The sequence below is a fragment of the Gadus chalcogrammus genome, chromosome 4, assembly GCF_026213295.1.
Source record: "Gadus chalcogrammus isolate NIFS_2021 chromosome 4, NIFS_Gcha_1.0, whole genome shotgun sequence".
Classification (NCBI taxonomy): domain Eukaryota; kingdom Metazoa; phylum Chordata; class Actinopteri; order Gadiformes; family Gadidae; genus Gadus; species Gadus chalcogrammus.
Window position 1 is genome coordinate 7,521,650 of NC_079415.1, and position 20,840 is coordinate 7,542,489.

The window sequence follows — 20,840 nt, forward strand, 5'->3', positions numbered from 1 at the left end:
ATTGTTCTGATTTTATGGCTTTTTTCAAACCTATTGTGAATAAAATGATCCTTTAAAAAATATGTATATATTTTATCGTAGGAATCTTATTAATTTGAACATAATATATGTATGACAATACGTTAATTATTTTTGTCGATATTTGTTTCGGATCTGTTCTGTAGTTTTGCGTTTTTATCTTAAAATCAAAGTGACGTTTATAACTGTTGAATCATATGCTACATATCAACTACTTGATGTCTTTGGTCATGTATAATACTATTGAGTAAAGTATTCAGCTCAGATCACCAGACACTGCTCTACAGTAGGCTAATTTAGCCAGAGAAATAAATAACACACGGATGCATATATTAAAACCTGTAGTGGGTTTATTCATATTTGGTATTCAACATTGCATTGGGAGATGTCCTAGTCGGCTACATATAAAACAGTCTGTGCACTCTCCCACTGTCTCAGTGAGCCATGCACCACATTGCACTGTAAATAAGGGCCAAGCATTGTGTGTCAACATACAAAAATAAAGATATTATGTACAACAGAAAAACAGTGCCCTCCAATAACAGCATTTTTTCTTCTATACAGCTGAAAAAACGTACTTTGATGCATTCAAACCTTGCTATACAAGACCACAATAGTGTCATGAAGACTTACAGAGGAAAGCCTTGAAAACATATTTTTTACATACCAGGATTATCTCTTGCTTAAATACAATTTCATCGTCTTTTTGGACAGGTGACGAGGAGTACACTTAGCGATGGTTACATAAGATATGCAACAGTGGACGACGTTTGGTCATGAAACAAATGGTGAAAATATTGCATCGGTTGATTTTGACATTGAAATGTACATTTCCTTGGCTTCAAGGTGGCTTCTCTTCGTGACGTTTTACTGTAAAGTTGTGTGGACTTGCTGATTCGGGCCACAATGATTGCATTATAAATATTAACAAAACGAGTGGATGAGATGGATGAGTGATTCTGTAGGCATTTGTTTTCCATAATGGGGGCTGTACAGACATTAAAACAACTATGCCGTATTTGTAATTTTACTCAGTTGCACATGCATATCCATGTTAGCCCGTTGGCTTCCAAATAAGACCTTATCCATATGACACGATCGATTAGATAAAAGTGTACAGTTGAGATAAAAAAAATCGAACAATCAAACCTTTTTTCAGAGGAGTTTGTCGGTTCCGTTGCATGTTTGTAATTCTGCACTTTAATGTGCATTAATCTAAGAATTGTGATGCGGCACTCGAGAAATTAAACATTAATCATCTTAACTGTTGCCTGAGTTCTTAAATAGTTTTTTTTGACAAAATCATTTTAAATACATTCTCATTATTATTCGGTACAAATAACAGACACTTTGTTGGCACACAATTCAAAGGATTCCCCATGTTATAGAAGTGGTGTACAAATGCAATGGGTACAATATCCTAGTTAAGATGCTAGTTTGTATTTTACGAAATTAGTTATTCCCCGGAATTTACTAAATACTTAAGGCCACCAATCATCATTTTTATAATTATTCTTCAGTGTTAATGTATTTATTTAAAGGTGATGACAAACAGATAAAACACGAAGGCAAGGGTTGTGTGATTTTACTTTGCTATTATTTGATGCCCAGCACCCATAAACACCATCTTCACATGGCAGACTTATTGGTTAGTAGGGTGGGGCTAACCTTCCTGAATCTTTGGAAACCATGACAACTCAACTCAGTACAATATTTAAAGTTTTCCCCACAGAGTTGCATTTAGAACGAATTTCGGGTTGTCCCACCGAACTTACTAATATAGCCACTAGGTCAACAGCCTGGTGCACTCCTTCCTGATCATGCCTCAGAGAGCCTGATCCCAGGTGTTCTTTCCCAAGGCGTCTTCTTCCTTGTTCCCACTGGGCGTTGCGTTCGGAGGACGTCTTCTGGAGCCCTACGTGTGTGAGCGAGGGGCGTCACCTGGGAATCTCCCTCGAGACCGTATGATTGTTAGAAAGGCGTGCACAAACAACACTGAATTACTTGAGCCGACGAGAGTTCATCTTTTCCTTCTTGGCTATTGTGTGAAACGTGAAAGATGTACGGTCTCCCAATACTGTTGTTCTGAACATGCTGAGGACCCTTGAGAGCGGAACATTTCACTTTGGTGAATGAGAGGAAAGTACAGAACAGAAAAAACGGATCCAGGCGGATGGATATGAGGTGGCTCAGAAGTGTCATGATGAGGGAAAAGAGTTTCTGATGCGCGATTGAACACTGCACCAAGTAGTGATATGCATGATACAGATGATACAGATACCGTTGGCGCTAATGTTGGTGGTTCAGCTGTTGGTTCAGTTCAGGGTAGGACTCAAAAGGACTGTTGGTTTAACCGCTCTTGTTTTTGCACAAGTGTGAACAGAAAAGATTCTAGTGACGCTTACAAGCTATTTAAAGATCGATCCAGTTGTGACATCCATTAGGTGGACCACCCCAACTAGTGACGTCACAAGCGGATCGACTTTCAAACGTCTCATCAAGACTCATCCCCCTCACACCTGGTGGTCTCTGCTTAAAAATGTCAAAATCATCCCACAAAGTGACACGAGGCAGCTTTAGATGAGATAAAGCAGGGAAGGGGTGAGTCAGCCAGCAAGCCAGCCAGCCAGCCGGTGAGTCAGTGGTAGACGGGCGGCTGCTGCGGCTCCGATCCAGCGGGTCATTTGCAGCAGGGGCTGACGGCGGTGGGCGTGGGGGGGTACACCAGCGCCACGTCCACCCGCTCCGTGCCACCCTGGGGGCAGATGATCTCCGTGAGGCCCTCAGGGCGTGGTTGACTCAGAAGTTCACCTTAACGCACAAAGGAATAGAGAAATAGGACCTCAATGTCAATAACAACGTTATTATACGTCCTTAATAATGTTGATGGGTATCATTAATAGCATGAACATATATTTATAATAATGTAAACACATGCATACTAATGATATGTTAATAAAGCATGATTAGATTTTAAACAGGACATGACATGGTTTGCTTGCAAGTGGTTCACCGTTTATCCAGTAGGGGCCAGTATATTACAGTGGAGAATTTAAAAGACTGCATAGCTAATCCCAGAAGGTGGTGCTCTATGGCTTTGTCCTAACAAATTCTATAACGCAAGGCCTTCCTGTGCAGAGGAAAACAGCACAGGTGTTTCCTTACTATTTCCTCCTGGGCCAGTGAACAAGTTATATTCATTCTCCTCCAAAAAAAAAAAATCAGTTCCGTTAAGGGGTTAATACAGATTTATATTCTAGCAAATAATTCCCATTAGAGTAAAAAGCACTTTTATAATCACAAAAATTCTGAAAGGAACACTATACTAAGAATATCTAGGAATGTAAAAGATCCAGTTTTAAGGCGTTTGTGTAGTTATTTTCTCATATAATCTCCAGTTATGCTTGTTATGAGCCTGTACATAAGCATAGGATCTATGGTGTTTCTCAAACCAAATGATCATGGATCAAGTTATTATTTGTTTTGCCTCGGTCTGTCTGACTCCTCCTTAATTCCTCTTTGTGTGCTTAATGCGTGCTAAAGATCAGGTCCATTGCCAGTGTAATCTGCCCTGTGCCGCTACAAGATTAACCTGAATTTATCATCTGCTGCTCCCATCACTACAAGCTGTAGCAAACATCCCACAGACACAAAACATGTGGCTCCCTTCAGCAATCACATCCTGTAGACATGATGCCCATAGTACTGATAACCACTACAATAATTAAAGTGGCATTTATTTGCTTATGTTATGTCAGATGAATTCAAAGCCAGACTTGAAGGGGTGTTTGATTTGTAAATGAAATTTAGAAAGGTCAATGATGATCAATCATATATAATTCAGTTTTTCTCTTTTCTTCCTTGCCACTATCACAGATGTTATGGAATTCTGAGACGTTACTATTGACAAAGAATAAATTCCCCCTCGATTACAGTTCGTTAATCCACATCAATGATTTAATTCAAATTTCCTAAATATTTTTGATTGAGGACTGATTTATGTTTTTGTCACTTATTAATGCCTCATATTCCCTGCTTTAGAGCATCAGAAATAACAATTACCGTCAAAAATTTAAACAGAAGCCGAGTTACAGCTGTGAATGAACTGCACACATCCCCTCCCTGGAATTTGAATCCTGTCTTGTACTGTTTACTGATGCACTGATATATGTATTCGACTCCCATATTGCGCTGTTTACTAATATACCGATGTAGTTACGTGGACGGGGAGACCGGCCTCATTATCTCTGGCGGCTGGGATTTTTCCACTCCAAACTTTTCCACTGCTAACGTTGTTCTGACCAAGCACAGTTTCTACGCTACCATGAAAGGAAACCACGTCTCCTTCTGGACAGCTTGGAGGAAGAGATGTTTTCCTGTATCCAGGAAACCCTCGATGGGAGGTTGGCCTTCAACCAACAGCAGAAGAATCCGTTCAAAATAGTTTCCAAAACACTTGGTCCCCCCCCCCCCCCCCCCCCCTTCCTCTCCCTACTCCCTTTGCATTGTGAGCCTTGCCGGTCGTCGTGGTTACTGTGTACAGTCACTGGAGTCAGACTCGGTCGGAAGCTTTGTCGTCATCGGACTCAGATGGAATTCAAACTTAATCACTCTTATTTCACACCTACGATTAGTGAACCGGTTTGAGCTATGTTATTTACAAAAAATATAAGTTTGCATTCAACTAAAACACAATACAAATTCTCACTGCTCAACTGAAGCAGACGCGCAGTGAAACACAGGATGTGTTTTATTGTTTTCTCGTTTGGAAAACACATACTCTACCAATACCAATGTGTCTGGTGCTCATTTATATTCCCTGGATGAATCTCAAGCATAAAAGATAATTCATGGGTGATCTTTTGGCTGGTCTGTATTGAGAGGGCTACAGTTGGTCCATTCACCCATTATGCCCCATTTTAACTGCCAGGATCGTGTGTATGTACATTTGTCCAAGGAGGGAGACCTGCCACGCATTAGTATATTCTTAATACCAGTTCAAAAAAGTGAACGCATTAACATTACAAACAGACCGTGGATTGCGGCCGTCCCATGACCCACTCCGTGCCCTGTGGTTCCTGTCCCACCTTTTGAAAACCCCCGACTGAATCAACCACCTTCGGGTAGGGCCTCAAAATAGATCCAACCCAGTTCTGGTAACGAATCCACCCCAGCGAGCCAGTTTCCATCTCCACCCATTAAAACCAGATCAGTGCTAACCCCTTTAAGACCACTCCAGTGTCTCTCTGCTACAACCAAAATCAATAAGATACACCCCGGTAGACGGACTGCCCTCAGTCTGTCTTGGGAAACAATGGATCTATTTAGACTAAGAGCTTCCACTGAAAGAGAAAGGTCTCTACCGTCAGAGAACATGCCTGAGCACGAACCATCCGCCCAGAAAACCATTGTGACAGGAATTCAGACAGACAAAACATTGAGATGCGGTATTGATGTCACTTCCTTCTCCCGTTTATCCTTCCATTAATGACTGCGATGATGTCACTCTGTTTTGATTGTTTGCAAAAGGGTTTCAAGTTTCTTTTTCTTCACTGATAGCCTTCTGAGATAAAGAAAAAAGGGGACTGGTAAACCAAACAGGGATTGTTTAACCCTACTAATCCTATGCTCATCAAACACAGCACAGCCATAATTACAGAACACTGGGCCGGTCACGAATTGGGGCCAAGAATAGGATATACCATATTAGGTCACAGTCAGCTTACCACACTGGACAAAGCGATTTCAAGAGCCCATGAAAATCCCAATATTCATTAAGCCCCTTTTGTGATTATCTGCCCAGAATATACATTGGGCCAACTGCAATGGTGGTCCAAACCAAACTCAAAAACATAAACTTCCTAGTGACTCTCCCCAAACAGGGTAGGGCTCTTGCTGTGACCTGAGTACAGGCGTCAAGCTCAAACAAAGCAAAAACAAAAAGACATGCAAAACGTCTCTCATGACGCAGGGGGAGAGTGTGGTTTCGTCAACAGCAAATGAATCCCGTATCATGCTTCCCTTTCCGGGCTTCGACAGAAATCAACTATCAGTGGCATCTATTTTGGTTTCTGTGTTTGGTGTCAGATCCAGTGTTCCGCTGGGTCGAGTGGTTCGAGTGGACACTGGAACGGGGGCAGCTGGGGACCGGCTTTCGGAGGCCGGGTGGGGCGACAGCGTGCACAATGGGTGTGATTGTGGTGGAGGGTATGGCCATGAGGACACAAAAGACTGTATCTCCCTAATGACCAGCTGAAGCTTCTGAGGGTCACACACAGGGTTGACCATGAGGGCCCAGGCCGTGAAGGAACCAGCGTGTGCGTGTGTGTAGGATCATGTGTTTAAAGGGTCCCTCCTTCACCACCAGGGGTGAGGTTGATGAGCTGTTATTTAGCAGCCATTTCATAATGGATCCACTTTGTGACATCACAAGCGGTAGTGTCCGCATTAGACGGGTGATGGACAGAGCCCACCAAATAGTTTGTTCCATCCGGCTGTTTAAACCCTGATTCTAATGTCACAAAGGTGATGGAATTAGATTATTATTGGATGGATGTCTTTTATTTACTCATTGAGTTGAGTCGAGGGCAACAACCCTGTGTCCCGAATTATCTTCTCAAATGTTGAATGTTCAAAGATGCAGAACAGGGACTTTGGCATTGATGTACATGTCCCTGCCAATTGGAAAGAAAACAGAAAAATACTGAGGGCCTGGAATGTTAACTGGTGATTCCAGGTCAATTTGAGTCGCCAATAAAGGCTGTAGCTGTAGAACTCACTAAACCAAGCCAAAACATGTCTTATAACTGTCAGATGGACAGTGCAAGTACATGGTCAAAGCTTTTTTGATTCTAGGCTATAAGGCTAATAACAGTTTTTACCTAGACTATTGATAGTACAGTTGTAGCTGGAACATCTGCAGTCCCTATGGAGAGAGTTAACGGCCAAACTGAAAACTCTGACATTATAACCACCTTATGTTGTTTCTGAAAAGATCTACAATATTTATTTCGATCAAAAAGACAGGGGCCAAAATTTATTTTTGAGATCGAGCTGGAACGTTAACTCGTATCACAACAATTATAGTGGCCAAATTGTATTTTTGAGATAAAACTAGTGCAAAAACACATAAGACAACAAATAAAGCCAGCGGCCAAAAGCAACGAGTTAGCACCAAAAAGAAAACACATAACCCATCTGAACTTTCAAGTGCTTCTCTACTCAGCACTTACAGTCCTACCTACAGCAAACACGACCACAAACCTTCAAACAAGTCTCCAGACGTACGACGGCGGTTAGTGACATTTAGTTTGACGTCGCAAACACAGGTCAGGTCATTCGAGCTTCACACACTGAATAGAAATAGTTAGAGCAGCTCAGGTTCCGGGTGCCCACAAGGCCTGCAAGTTCAGCTGAGGTACAGGGTTATACGGTGGCCTGAATACCGACCCAAGCTTGTGACATACTCTCTCATATTGACCTTCATGGATGAATAATTGCCTTATGACCCTGTAGACAGATGAGCCCCGTGTTTACTCAGGGTAGGGTGGCCGTGTCTCAACAGCACCCTGTTAATTATCCACACATCTATTATTAATATCTACCATTAAGACACATATGAGACGCGTATATTCAAAGCTAAGTACAGTGCGTTCATATACAAGTCGTTAGGGGGCAGGTAGGGGTTAGGCCTCTTAGGGCCTCCAAATGGGTGCTAAAATTAGGGAGCGAGTTGAGGAGGTCAGCCACCACAACTCATGTTATAACTCACCAGATGACACTGGCCGACAGCGCTCTAAATCACAGAAGGGCAACACCTTAACCGCACTCACCGGAGTAAAGACCAGTAGCTGTTGGACTGCAGATGTATGATTAAACCTTTGCGGGCGCACTGTGCCACCCGTTAGCCACATGCTAATTGTAGCGTACGTCGGCAGACAATGAGCAGTGAGAATGAATGGCTGAGGCCAATGGCGGGGAGCAGCAGCTGTGTGATAAAGGTCATCGGCTCAGGCGGAGGATTAGCGCCACGCTTGTTGACACCATGTGGTGCCTACAGGGGGCAGTGTGGGCTCTTAGTCTAAAACACGGACCCCACACTTTGCCCTCTACGCACTCCGGTTAGAAAAGTTCGGACCGTTGACCTAATTTTTCGGGAATTTCCATTCTCTGTTGGTCCAATTCGGAACATTGAGGTCGTAAACTGAGTTGATGTATCGCACGTGGATGAAGTGGTACGCTCTTGTGTTAGGAAAGGGCTGAGCGTGACGGTTCCCCTTCTATTCAGACAAGTCGTGCTACTGTAGTGCAGCCTGTGACAACCACGCCTGGGTTATTAAATCCGGAATATCTTGTGACCCCAACTTCTTCCACAAATAATTTTTTAACCCAATTTCTGCCTGTAATATCAATGTTCCCAAGTGAACAATTACTATAGGCATACTAGTAGTAGTAGTAATAGTAGTAGCTTGGGTGGGTGCTACGACTCATCCACATACAGAATATTTTCATGTGATTTCCCCTCTTTCAATCCCCTTTCCTGTCTGTCGACACTGTCCCGAAAATGGCAGGTTGTCCATATAAACCCCATATAAATATGGATAATAACGAGGAAAAAGAGAGCTGAGTCCAATACCATCATAACCCATGGCGTGGTGAGGTCTAATCCTGATATTCCTACTAAATTCCTTTAGTATTACCCTGCTCAGATCTTGTGTGTCACAAGATCGACACAGTGTCGGTTAGTACAGAACGTGATAATTATTGCATGTAACACCGACGTGACCAAGTCATGGGATATGGATAAGCGGCTCAATAGATGTAGTTTAACTTTTGAAAGTCAGTGTTTATGGGTCCATATGCACAAGTGCATTTGTCTCCGTTTCTCTTTGTTGGTCTCAGTTCATTATTAAAATGTGTTGTGCAATGAGCTTACATTTAACAGGCAATCTCAAATCACGCGTGTCTCCTTAATAATAAATCAACTAAATGTGTATAGAACAATGCTAATAATGGATGCAGTATAGCAGATACTGTAGCTGCATTCTCTACTACCACTCTTGTTTTTGTTATCTGGTTAGCCAACTAAGCTATCCTCATCTAAGCTAAGCTAGTCAAATGCTAACACTTAACCTCCTTTCAGCCAAATGACAACAGGGCAGTTACAGGTCTCTGGCAGTGATGACATCACCGTTGGGCTAAAAGCCTACCGCAGGAGTCACATGACTTGGCTAATGCAGTTGACTTAGAGAGCGGTGATGTAACGGGATTCATCGTCTCTGAATGATCACCTGCCCGCTGCAGGGGTCATAACCTCACTGGTACAGGAAGGACAACATTCCTGATCATTCAGCCGCTCAACAGAAAGGGGGATATTTCTCATGTTTTATACAACTTTATGACAATAAGTAAAAGACAATACAAGACAAACTCAAAATGTATATATAAAAAAAGCTTATAATAGTAAATATGCTGGCGCAGATATATTTTAATTCAAATGTGTGGCAAACAAACATTACATTGGTGAGCACCTGATTTTGAAGAATATGCTGAAAGTTGGTTCCGGTCAGTGTGAAAATTGTATGAGAAGACCAAAGTGTGTCACCTAGATGTTGGAATCAAAGTTTGAAATGAAACGTTTATGGTGGAGGTCTGAATAAGAACAGCCCTAGGGGCAGCCTGTATCAGTCTTAGGTTCCTTGGTCAAATGCGTGTGAAGCCGATGAAAACCCTTTATAAAGAGCTTAAGCTCGATCAACAGTCAACATGAGCCAACTGGCTCCACACGCTGTTCTCTTAAACGCGTGGTTGAATCAATCACCTCACTGTTGTTCCCGAACGAATTTAATCTTACGAGAACAGTCAGAGAACTGTCAGCCAACTATGAGCCAGCTACTCAGAGCATGGCCGCTTGAGTACAAAAGAGACACTTAAGATCTTAAAACCTGAACTCGTCCTCCTGAGTAAGCCGAGTCAGGCTAGACTGTCTTCCACAATAAAAGGGCAGCTCAAATAGAATCTGAATCATAATTACAACAAACCTATGTCTCCCTCTTGTTATTCCTTCCTTTCTCAAGTCTTTGTGAGGTACTTTATTAGTATTTAGTTTCAATTCTGTAAGAATCACTACCTTAGCTCTGTGGTGAACTGAGTTGAACTACATCAGAAGCCGTTATACTGCACTGAAATGTGATCTGCAGGCCAGGTTTGATCCTCCAGGGCTGCTATATCTGTCCTCAGTAGTCTGGTCTACACACACACCTTCACAATAAACCTCCAACACATTCTGGACGGTCACAGAGCTCAACGAACTCTCCGTTTAGGACTTGGCATTCGTACAACAACAACAACAGACCAGGACGAGCAAAAGTTCACAAAATGTTCTGGGGGAGGACTGCTGACCCACTGCTTTGCCGTGGCATGCTGCTCTATATCTTGCCTGTGAAGTTGAGATTGTTGTCAACTCTCTGTTGAGATCATCGTTCAGCTACCTGCATGTAGTGTATGTCCAAGATGATCGTCTTTTTTTGTTCTAGAATACAATATCGTCATAGTGACACTAGTGAGGTGATGTGAATAGCAATTAGCGGTTTTGACAGTAGCGTGATGTGAAGTAGGGGGAGACAAAGATCCTCTGTGAAAACGGTCACTGAACAAGGTACACGTATGCACTGAATACGTCACTCAGTGAGCAAATTGACCTTCAGCGGACACTTCTATCCACAGCGACCTACAAGCGAGGACAATCCTTGCATATAAAAATTGGCGTTGCAGAAGGAAACGGCATATGAATATGAATTCAAATGAATTAACAATAACGCACGCATGGCAGAAAAATATTAAAATGTTTGGTTATAAAAAAAACCTGGGTTGGCCCGGGGGGACTGGTCATCCACTGAGGCCGGTAACTCCCGGCCTAATCCACACAGATCCTCTCAACAGATTATGGCCAGCGTAGCCTAGTGGCTGCGGGTCGGGCCGGGTACGACGAGGGGAAAGTGGTTCACTTTCACGTCCGCTGGAGGCTTGGCACTGGAAGGAATCGATCACTGGCTGGTCGAAACCTCTTGAGGAGAACCGCGCGTTATCTTGTTTTAGTAAAACCTCAAGGACTTCCAGACGAAAGAGAGTCTAAGTGTCTATGAGCATATTGCTGGAACCTGGTACCTCCCCCCGTCCACCAGATGGATGTCATTGTTTCTACCTGTGGTTGCTTTATTTTTAACTGCTTAATTAGTACCACAAATTTCATATTTAATGTTTTACTTAGCCCTACCGTTACTACTTTTCCTTCCTACTTTTTTTTTTGTATTATCCCCAATGTATTTTGTTGCTGTCCAACATAGCAACATACATTAGGGATCCTTCGCACCATATCTCACCCATGTCATACTAGTGTACAACATACTGAGGAGTTGTTGATTAAAAATCCCACATCAGTGTATCCCTTAGGCTGAGAGAGACGGAAATACAGGCCCCGCAGGCTAGGAAGCTGAAGCATTAACACACGTCCTCCTGTCCTGTCTTGCCTGTCAGGAGGCGTTGCTGCAGAGTACATGAAGAGCCTCCATGATAACACTCTGTCTGCCTTATCGGGTTATCATAATTGAGTCAACGCGGCTCCCATTAAAAAGGCTCTTAAACCAAGCCAGTGGAACGTTAGCTGGTCACTAGCCGGGTAATTGTTTGATGTACAGTAGCAGTGTTAAGACAGTGTGTCCCTCCAATCTAGATCGCTGCTGTCTAGTCTTTTGTTCGCCGGTCCGATCGATGCACCGCAACAGTTATGGCAAGACGCACCGTGTCAGGGTTCTTCTATATGCCATCGATGGATTCATTGCATCCAAAGTGCCTTAATTACTGGGAGTGCATGCGTTGGCATGGGTGGCCCCGGTGGGAACTGATGGGAATCGGAAATCTGCTGTACAATTCGGCTGACATGTAGTACTGATAAGAGCTTTATTGTCCACACAAACCAGAACAGAGGGATGAAACGGGCCTGGATTCAGACAGGAGACGGGGGGGGGGGGGGAGAGTACAGTGATGGGGCAGCCCTGTAGCCCATTAAAGAGTTTTACTCTAAATAAATAAACCTATGCCAACCGTTCAGACTTCAAAAGCTCATTTCTTAACATGAGTTGCCCCAGTGGGAATCAAACCATTGAACCTGTGCAGCGTTAATGCCTGGCTCTGCCAACGGACTGACATAAGGCTAGGAGAAGTGCTCAACCTGCCAAGTCCAGAGATCCACTTGAAGCGAAGCAGTGTTCCTCCTTGAACATAGTCTCTCTATCAGTTTAGCATGGGTTGGGAAACCGAGGCGTGTGGGAGGATTTACCTATGTTTGAAAACCCTCCTCTGTCTGCTTCACTGCTTCTTCTCTTGTATTTTACTTGTACAGTTATGGCGGAACCCACTGCCACAAATGTAAACTACAGTGGTAAACACTGAAGGCCTAACACAAATACATGAAATGGCTTTGCTGCATTCAAGTGAAAGCATCAACTTTCGACCATGAATGAACCCTTCAAGGAAATCCCAAAGCTCACTAGACTAAACATCCAGTAAAAAAGGAGTTTACAAGTTGAATTGTCTTTTTTAAAAAGACATTCCGTGCATTTCTCGACCTGAGATATCAAACCCACAACAAAAGGCCTGCAACTGAACTGTCGACAGTACACAGAATTTGGAAAGACACAATGTCATCGAATGCCAGAGAACATTCTAGAGACCAGACAGGAAAAGCAGATATGACCAGGGCCGTTTCAATGGAAGTGATATATTGACGTTGAGAGGATTCTGCTCATCAGACAAGATAGTTCCAACAGGAAGCCATGGGCAACCTGCCAGTTGTTGGCGATTAGCGGTCCCAGACAACCTTCACCTCAGATGTCTTGATCTGCGTCGCTGTTCCACCTCATCATTCAAGATACAGACGACAAGTAGCAATGTAGACGTTTATCCAACATTGCTTCAATATGATCATTTATAGACTTTTAAGTGACTGATGTGAGAAGTGTGTTGCATAATCATGCAGCATTCTAAACCTTAAAATTTGTTTCTATAATATGAGACGACTTCAGTGAGCGTTGCTATACTATTATTAAAGATCATGAACACAACACAGATGTTTGTTTGGATGGCTTGTTTTAAACTGGAGGGCGAATCCTCTTTCAACGGAATGTCTCTGAACTTAAAAGCCCATAAAAAAAAAAAGCACAAACCTCTGGGCAAGTCGAACAAAAAAGAAAAGAAAAGAAAAACACTCTTGGCTACATGAAAGCCAGGTGAAAGTCTGTCTCTCAATGGAAAAAAACGACACAGGTGCACCTAAAACAAAAACAACTCCCCCAGCACCAAAGATAAGTGCAGTCCTTTCCATCATGTGGTCCTGTGGTCCTGCACCATTACAGCACAACTATTTGGGGAATGAGGGAAACCGGGACGGTGTTCTCTGGCGGTCGAGGTGTCGCCGCGGTAGCCGTCTGAACCAAGGGAGAGCCAGTGTTCCTATAGGTTGCTGGGTGGAGGCTGCAGCAGCTGCTACTGCCGCAGCCAAGAATATCGTCTCCATAAAAGGACAGCGGAGCCCTATAGGGGCCGTAGCACCGTCATAATGTTTAAAATAAAAATATGTGTTGTTAATGTGGTGTGACCGGGGGATCTGTTTGGTACTTATTGTGTTCTGTTGAAACAACCTTTAACTTGCTTTTAATGTGGTGCCCTACACTGAGCTGATTGTGTAAGTGTAGTTATGTAAATCACACATTAGATATAATCCTTATGCTGTTGTTGATATGAGTGACAAATTTTTCTAAATGTTGTTTTGGATCCCTTCTTTTGTCAAACAAAGCGTTTTTATTCTGAAGACACGTTTGGTGAAGTTATGATATTCTGATAATCTATAATAAAAATGAGATCAAATTATTTACATCCAATCATGATATTTTGTTTTTAGCATTTAGGCTTTAAAGATGTCTATTTTCCTTATACCTCATTAAGACTATGGTAAATGGAAGGACTACATTTATATAGCACTTTTACCCAAACCGCTTTACAATATTGCCTAACAGTCACCAATTCATACACACATTCACACACCAGACGGCAGTGTCAACCATGCAAGGTGACAGCAGGTTCGCCGGGAGCAGTTAAGGTTAGGCGCCTTGCTCAGGGACACCTCGACACTCCAGGGATCGAACTAGCAACCTTGCGGCTACCAGCCAACCTGCTCTACCTCCTAAGCTACTGCCGACTAGGACCAAGAGTGTGCCAGACACATATAGTGTCATCGTTACGACCGCATCTACGAGGCAACACGTTTCGACAGATGGACCCAGGACAGCGGTAGTGTTGCGGTTTGATTTGCATTCAATTTAGGCCCAATCCCATTTCTACCCCTTACCCCTTCCCCTTACCCCTCCCCCTTGTTTTGAAGGGGTAAGGGGAAGGGGTAGGGGGTAGAAATGGGATTGGGCCTTAACCTCATCAATAATGAAGCGCTTTAGACAATTACAAAAGTGCTCTTTGTGTGCTCCTGGTGGCCGTGAAACAACGCCTATGGCAACCATCTCCGTCCCCACACTGCCCCCAACACCGCCCGCCCTCTCCATCGGATCCCCGTCCCTAAAGCTCCGCGTTATTACCATGTATTAGCATGATCGCTGGTCCGTGTCAGGGACTAGTGCGCCGGAGACCGAGCCAGCTGGCTTTGTGAGAAGCTCCAGAGCTACGCCCGGCTAAGACATTGTTCATAAAAGCCACCGCCGCCGTCTAGAGTGTAATGATGCAGACCAGCAGCAGTACCGTAGACATGAACTAATCCTCCAGGACTCCTAAAGCTGATCCAAGACCCGGGCAGGCGGGAGGGAGGGAGGGAGGGGGAATGAGAGAGAGAGACAGAGAGAGATAGAAAGAGGGAATGAGAGAGGGAGAGACAGAGAGGGAGAGAGGGAGAGACGGAGAGTGAAAGGAAGGGGGAATGGGAGAGAAAGGGGTGGGGGGATGAGAGAGAGAGAGGGAGAGACAGAGAGAGAGAGAAAGGGGAATGAGAGAGAGAGAGAGAGAGAGAGAGAGAGAGAGAGAGAGAGAGAGTGTGAGAGGTAGGGCTGTTAAACAAAGCAGAGCCAGATACAGAGTCTAATCAAATGTGAGAATATCAGAAATGTGGACTCACACTACATCCTGAAAGGCTTAAGGGAGGGTGATATTGCCAAAATAAACAAATTTTACTTGGACCAAACCATCCTTAACAAGGGCTAACAACTCAACAGTGTGAGTCTTTTACGAAAACCCCATTTTATTCCAGAAGATTGATAAGGGTTGATTCAAAAACCCTCACCCAGGTTAAAATCCAATCTGCTATTGGCCTTTCTTCTCCCTGTCCACCTACTTTCCTGAGGTTCTTCACTGTCCTGTCACTCTTCACTTTCCTGACTCACTCTCTCTTCAATGTCCTGACTCACTCTCTCTTCACTGTCCTGTCACCCTTCACTGTCCTGTCTCACTCTCTCCACTGTCCTGTCACCCTTCACCGTCCTGTCTCACTCCCTCTTCACTGACCTGTCTCACTTTCTCTTCACTGTCCTGGCCATAAATGCATTAAAGTCCATGAAAAATAGATGAAATAGTAACGCCAATCTAACTGTGTTTGCTAGTATCCATGTGTTGAGTTGACCTTTGATTTGTTAGGGTCGTTTGTTAATACAGCAAAGCGTATTTGAAACAATGTAATGATGAAACACAACAATGTGCTTCTACCATTGCAAAGGCAATTTGTATATAATTTGCATAAAACAATGCAGGAAATGTCATTATAATCATGTCATGCAATGTTGACGGATTGAGCTATACTGCAGAGCCGAAACTATGATTCATACTGACTAGTTAGCGCCTGTCTGATCCACTGTTGCCTTAATCTCTTAAACATATCTCAAAAACAGTCAATGTTGCTGTCATATATCCCTCCCACCGCTGTTTCCATCGAATAGGAGTCACAGCTTCCTCTGAAATCATCACTTGCATAATTGCCTCGAATTGAGTTGACTTCCAACTGTGAGACTGCGCTGTGAAATGTTGTCGTGAGCCAAATTTGCCATACACTTAAATGGTAAGGAAATCCAAACGTGACGGTGAGAAATTGTGAATACATGATAGTAATCATGCATTGTCATGACCATGAATATTATAATGTAACATACATGCATTGAATGCAATCGAGTCATTCAATGTAATCGTCCATTAGAAAAGAGTTTGGTTATCACGAACAAGCTTAAAACTGGTCAAACATTTAAGTAACATCTCAAAGTCGCACAATGGTGACATTACCTGGAAAGCGGTGCGGGCTGGCCGACCCATTCTTGAGGCACTTGGAACACAGGATATGCACCGAGTAGAGGAGGCCCGGCCACTCCTGCAGCAGGACGTTCAGCTCCTCCACCAGGGGCGTCACCGCCTGCCACGCCGTCCAGATGTTGGGCAGCGACGCGTGGCTCGCGATGGACAGCGTCCCTGCCTGCGGCCGGTGGCTGATCACCACGGGCACCTTGCCGCGGTGGGCGAAGATCTGGTGGCGGCCGTCCGACCGCTGCACCACGTGGCCGTTGATCTGCACGCTGAAGCGCGTGAACAAGCCCGGCGGGAAGACGAGCGGGAAGCTGTACTCGATGTGCAGCTGCTCCACCGAGAACGGCGGACACTGCTCCTCCTTGCCGCGGCCGCCCATCCAGGTCTCGGCGCGCGGCACCTCGTCGCTGACGTAGCTGGGGAACTTGTACCACGCCGTGGCCCCGTTCAGGGGCTTGCTCCGGGGCTTGTTGATGCAGTAGCACATGCCCATCTTCTCCAGCAGCTCCATGATCAGGTGGAGGTCCTGCTGCGTCTGGATGAGCGGCCGCAGCAGCAGCCGGATGACGTTGGAGGGCAGCAGGCCGTGCTGCAGGAAGCCCTCCAGGTGGTGCTGCAGGTGGGTCACCTTCAGCCGCTCGCCCTTCTCCCCCTCCGTGACCAGGCTCACCCGGCCCTTGTCCCCCCGCTCCCCCTCCGACAGAAGCCGGTCCAGCAGCGTGGACTGGTCCCGCTGGAAGAAGACGTTGAGGATGGCGATGAAGCGCGGCAGGTTGTGGAACACGTACTCCTTCAGCGTCGGGCTGTCCTCGAAGTAGAGCAGCTTGCCGCTCTCGTGGAGGTAGGACAGGGCGCTCTGCAGCCGGTCCTCCGTCAGCCCCGCCTGCAGCCCCAGGCGCGCCGAGTCCCACCACGACAGCCAGAGGTCGGTGGGCTTAAAGTGCAACTCCTCCAGCACCTGCCAGCTCATGGGCAGCACGCGGTGGAGGTTGGGGAAGATCTCCCGGTGCTCCGCCACCGCCATGAGCTTCTCCCGCAGCCTCTGGACGTTCGACTGGCTCGCCGTGCAGCTGACGCACAGCACCGGCGAAAGGATCTGCAGCCGGTGGTTCAGCATGTACTGCAGCTGCGTCTTCTTCCGCCGCAGGCTCCGGTCCGAGACGCCGTAGAAAAGGACGTGGGGGCTGCAGGAGCGGAGGTTGAAGCCCTGCTCCAGCCCTTGGTCAACCTGCAGGAAGAGGCTCCTCAGGGCCTGGACGTCCGCCTTCTCCTGCAGGGAGATCTGCCAGTGGATGTCCAGGGTCTTGCCCTCCAGCTCCGCTTCGCCGCAGAGGTCGGCGTGCGTGCCCACCAGACACACCACGGCGTGGGGTACTTTGGCAGTGAGCAGGTGGAGGTAGTACCCCACGTGCGCGTAGAAGTTCCTGGGCGAGTACGCCTTGAGGTTCACGACGAGGACGTACAGCGCGCCCGGCGACAGGAAAAAGGGTTTGATGAGGTCGTAGTTCGGCTTCCCTGACAAGTTGTACACCAAGAACGTGAGGCTGCGCTCGGCGTCCGCGACCCAGTTGGTCACCTCGATCCCCTTCTTCCCTGGGGAGCCGGCCGAGTCCCCGTGCTGGTCGACCACACTCTGCCTGAGCAGCGTCTTCCCACTGTTAGTCCTGCCCATCAACACAAGCTTCAGCCTGGGCTTGATGGCCAGCTGGGAGTGGGCGAGCTCCTTCTGGTAGGCCGCGATGTAGGGGATCCCCTTCATGCACACCTCGTAGGGCGGCTGGATGAGCGGGTTGTCCTTCACCTTCCAGATGTTGACCTTGGCGAGCTTCCCGAAGTTGTCAGGCAGTATGGCTATTTGGTTACCCTGCAACACCAGCTCTTCCAGGTTCTCCAGGTCCACGATGGAATCCGGCAGGTACGTGATGTTGTTGTTGTCAAGCCACAGGTTGGCCAGCTTCAAAAGTTTCCCAATCTCCTCGGGGACCGACGTCAGTCTGTTTCTGCTGAGGTACAGCTCCTCTAATCCCGTGATATTCAAAATGACACTGGGGAAGTTCTCAAAGTCGTTTGAGGAAAGGTTCAGCATCTTCAGTCTCTGGAGGTTACCGAAAGAGGCAGGCAGTGCAGTGAGGATGTTACTGTCCAGCATGAGGCTCTCGAGATTGTGCAGCTGACAGAAAGTGTCGGGTAACCTGGAAATGTGAAGACTACTCAGCCAAAATATTTTAATAGACTTTTGCAGCTTTGTGATGTCTCCTGGCAGTGTCTCAAATTTATTCCCAGAGCAGTCGAGTTCCTCCAGGTCCCGCAGGGCAAGGATCTCAGAGGGGAACTGGTTGAGCTTGTTGTGATCAGCATCCAGCGTGTGCAGCTTGTTGAGCTGCATGAACGACCGGGGCACATCACGAATGTCATTGAAGCTCACGTCGAGCTCCTCCAACCCCTCAAGCGCCCCGATTTGCGATGGCAGGTACTGAATCTTGTTGTGACTGATGCATAGCTTTTGTAACCGTTTCAACTGGCCGATGTCCTCCGACAGGCTCCGCAGGCAGTTGTGACTCATGTCCAGTTCCACGAGCTGCCCAAGCTCAAAAAGGACAGAAGGAACGGAGGTAAACTTGTTTCTGCGGAGGATGAGGATACGCAGGTTGTTAAGGGTGGATCCCAGACCATCCGGTAGCTCCTGCAGCGAGTTGTTTCCCAGATTGAGCACCTCAATCTCTCCAATATCATCGGGCAATATAATCTTTTGGTCGTCGGTAGAGCAGAGGGTGAGTTGGCGCAGGTTGCTTCGCAGCTTCCTCGATCGGATAGCTGCATCCCTCCACAACCTGGCCGTTTTCAGACTGTTCTCCTTGTCCTCCATAGTGTTGCAGCCCTACCCCTCCTCCTTGTTTTCATTGGGAGTTTTCATCGATTCCTTTGCGTGGGGAGCATCTTGGTACCGCGAGCCACAGCACCGCCTCTAAAGTCCTCACTCCGAGAAAAGGTGGCTTGTTTCAAGCCACACAAAGATCAAGCTTTTCAATCGTAACCAGACGACCGAATCTGGCCGCGGGTGCTCTCCACTCATCCTTTCCTCCTGCGCCACACACTCTATCACACACGCACAACACACACATGCATATATACACACACTGCACAATAAGAGAAACCTGCCTCTATTGTAAATCCAACATCAATCCCAAGTTATTTCTCCCGTGGCGCCTGGGCATTCTCGCTTCAACGACAACAGATCGCCATCGGTTGTAAACATGACACGGGCTACTTCTTGTAAATCACGCCGCTTAGCTTCCGCTGCTATCCGTGCGTTGCTCCCTCTGGTCGGCCAGCGAGGGGAGAGTGGCTCGCTGCTCCTGGTGGAGGAGCGACGCCCGACCTCTGCGTCACGTTGCTCAATCCACCTTCCTTCCTGGGTGTGTTAAAAAAGGGAAAGCGATAGCGATCTACCGTTGGATTTGGATACAATCAATTCGCGCCCGTAGCTGTTGGTTATTCGAAACGCCAAGCGTTTAGTTACTTAAAAAATTGTCAAATAAACTCCACTGACGTTTATAACGGCCAGCAACAGTATTTATAACTGCTGTCCTTTGTCATGTAGTACATAATCAGGAACACAAGAATGGTGTTACTTCCACCACTATAGGGGTGATTGTAAAATGAAACAACCCAGACAAAAGATCAATGTGGGTAGTCCACAACAAGCATTGTGTCATATAAATCTAATTTTCCTCGCAATGCTGAAAACTGTTTTATTCAAATAAGTCGGTACGCTGTCGCCCCCTAGCGGGACTTCCCAGTCACAGACAGACATGCGTGAGCAACAGTCCCGAGGGTGGTGTTTCCCATACAACCTCATTGTGAGAAATTTACCGGTATAAGATATGGTTATTTCTCAACTTAAGGTGAATCACTTCCGTGAGAAATTACCTAAAACGGGTAAGATGTCAAGGCCAGGTGGACGGTCGTATGTTGAAATAATGATCTAAAAGTCGAGGTGGAATGTAGGCCTATTTCTGTAGGGTAGCCTATATTTCAGTCAAAATGCGTAAGATTTAACCAAAGATTAATAAATACAACAGAATTAGAAAACATTAACTGTTAACCTGTAAAGGAAATTGCGACAGCAAAAATTCGTAGGAAATTATTGTTTCTTTCAGATTGCGAAGATGACTAAACGGAGAGGCAGATCAGATTCACCAAATATTTCGACAGCACAGGGCGGAGAAAGTCCGTCACACAACCAAACTCTCTAAACATTGTGTAAAATAAACAAGAACCATTATCGGAGATTATCAATTTGAGTGTCAACAGACAAACAGAAATAATGTAGCATATATAAATGTCTAACATATATAAATGTAACGATTAAATAGGCCTACAGTATGTTGCTTCTAAAAAAGTTATGACAATATTGTCTATCAAATGTTATTTAATCTATTGTATGTTTTGAAAAAAATAAATAATTCAAACCCTCA

The 20,840-nt window shown here is 45.6% G+C and overlaps 1 protein-coding gene across 1 annotated transcript; it reads right to left on the reverse strand.

Annotated features, from left to right (window-relative positions):
- Positions 1-153: 153 nt before the first annotated feature.
- Positions 154-20,062, reverse strand: mfhas1 (multifunctional ROCO family signaling regulator 1). The gene is made up of 2 exons (XM_056587419.1): positions 16,345-20,062; positions 154-2,829 (listed from the first exon to the last, which is right to left on the reverse strand). Exons 1-2 carry the CDS (start codon positions 19,226-19,228, stop codon positions 2,699-2,701), a joined length of 3,015 nt encoding a protein of 1,004 aa, XP_056443394.1. The 5' UTR covers positions 19,229-20,062; the 3' UTR covers positions 154-2,698.
- Positions 20,063-20,840: the final 778 nt, after the last annotated feature.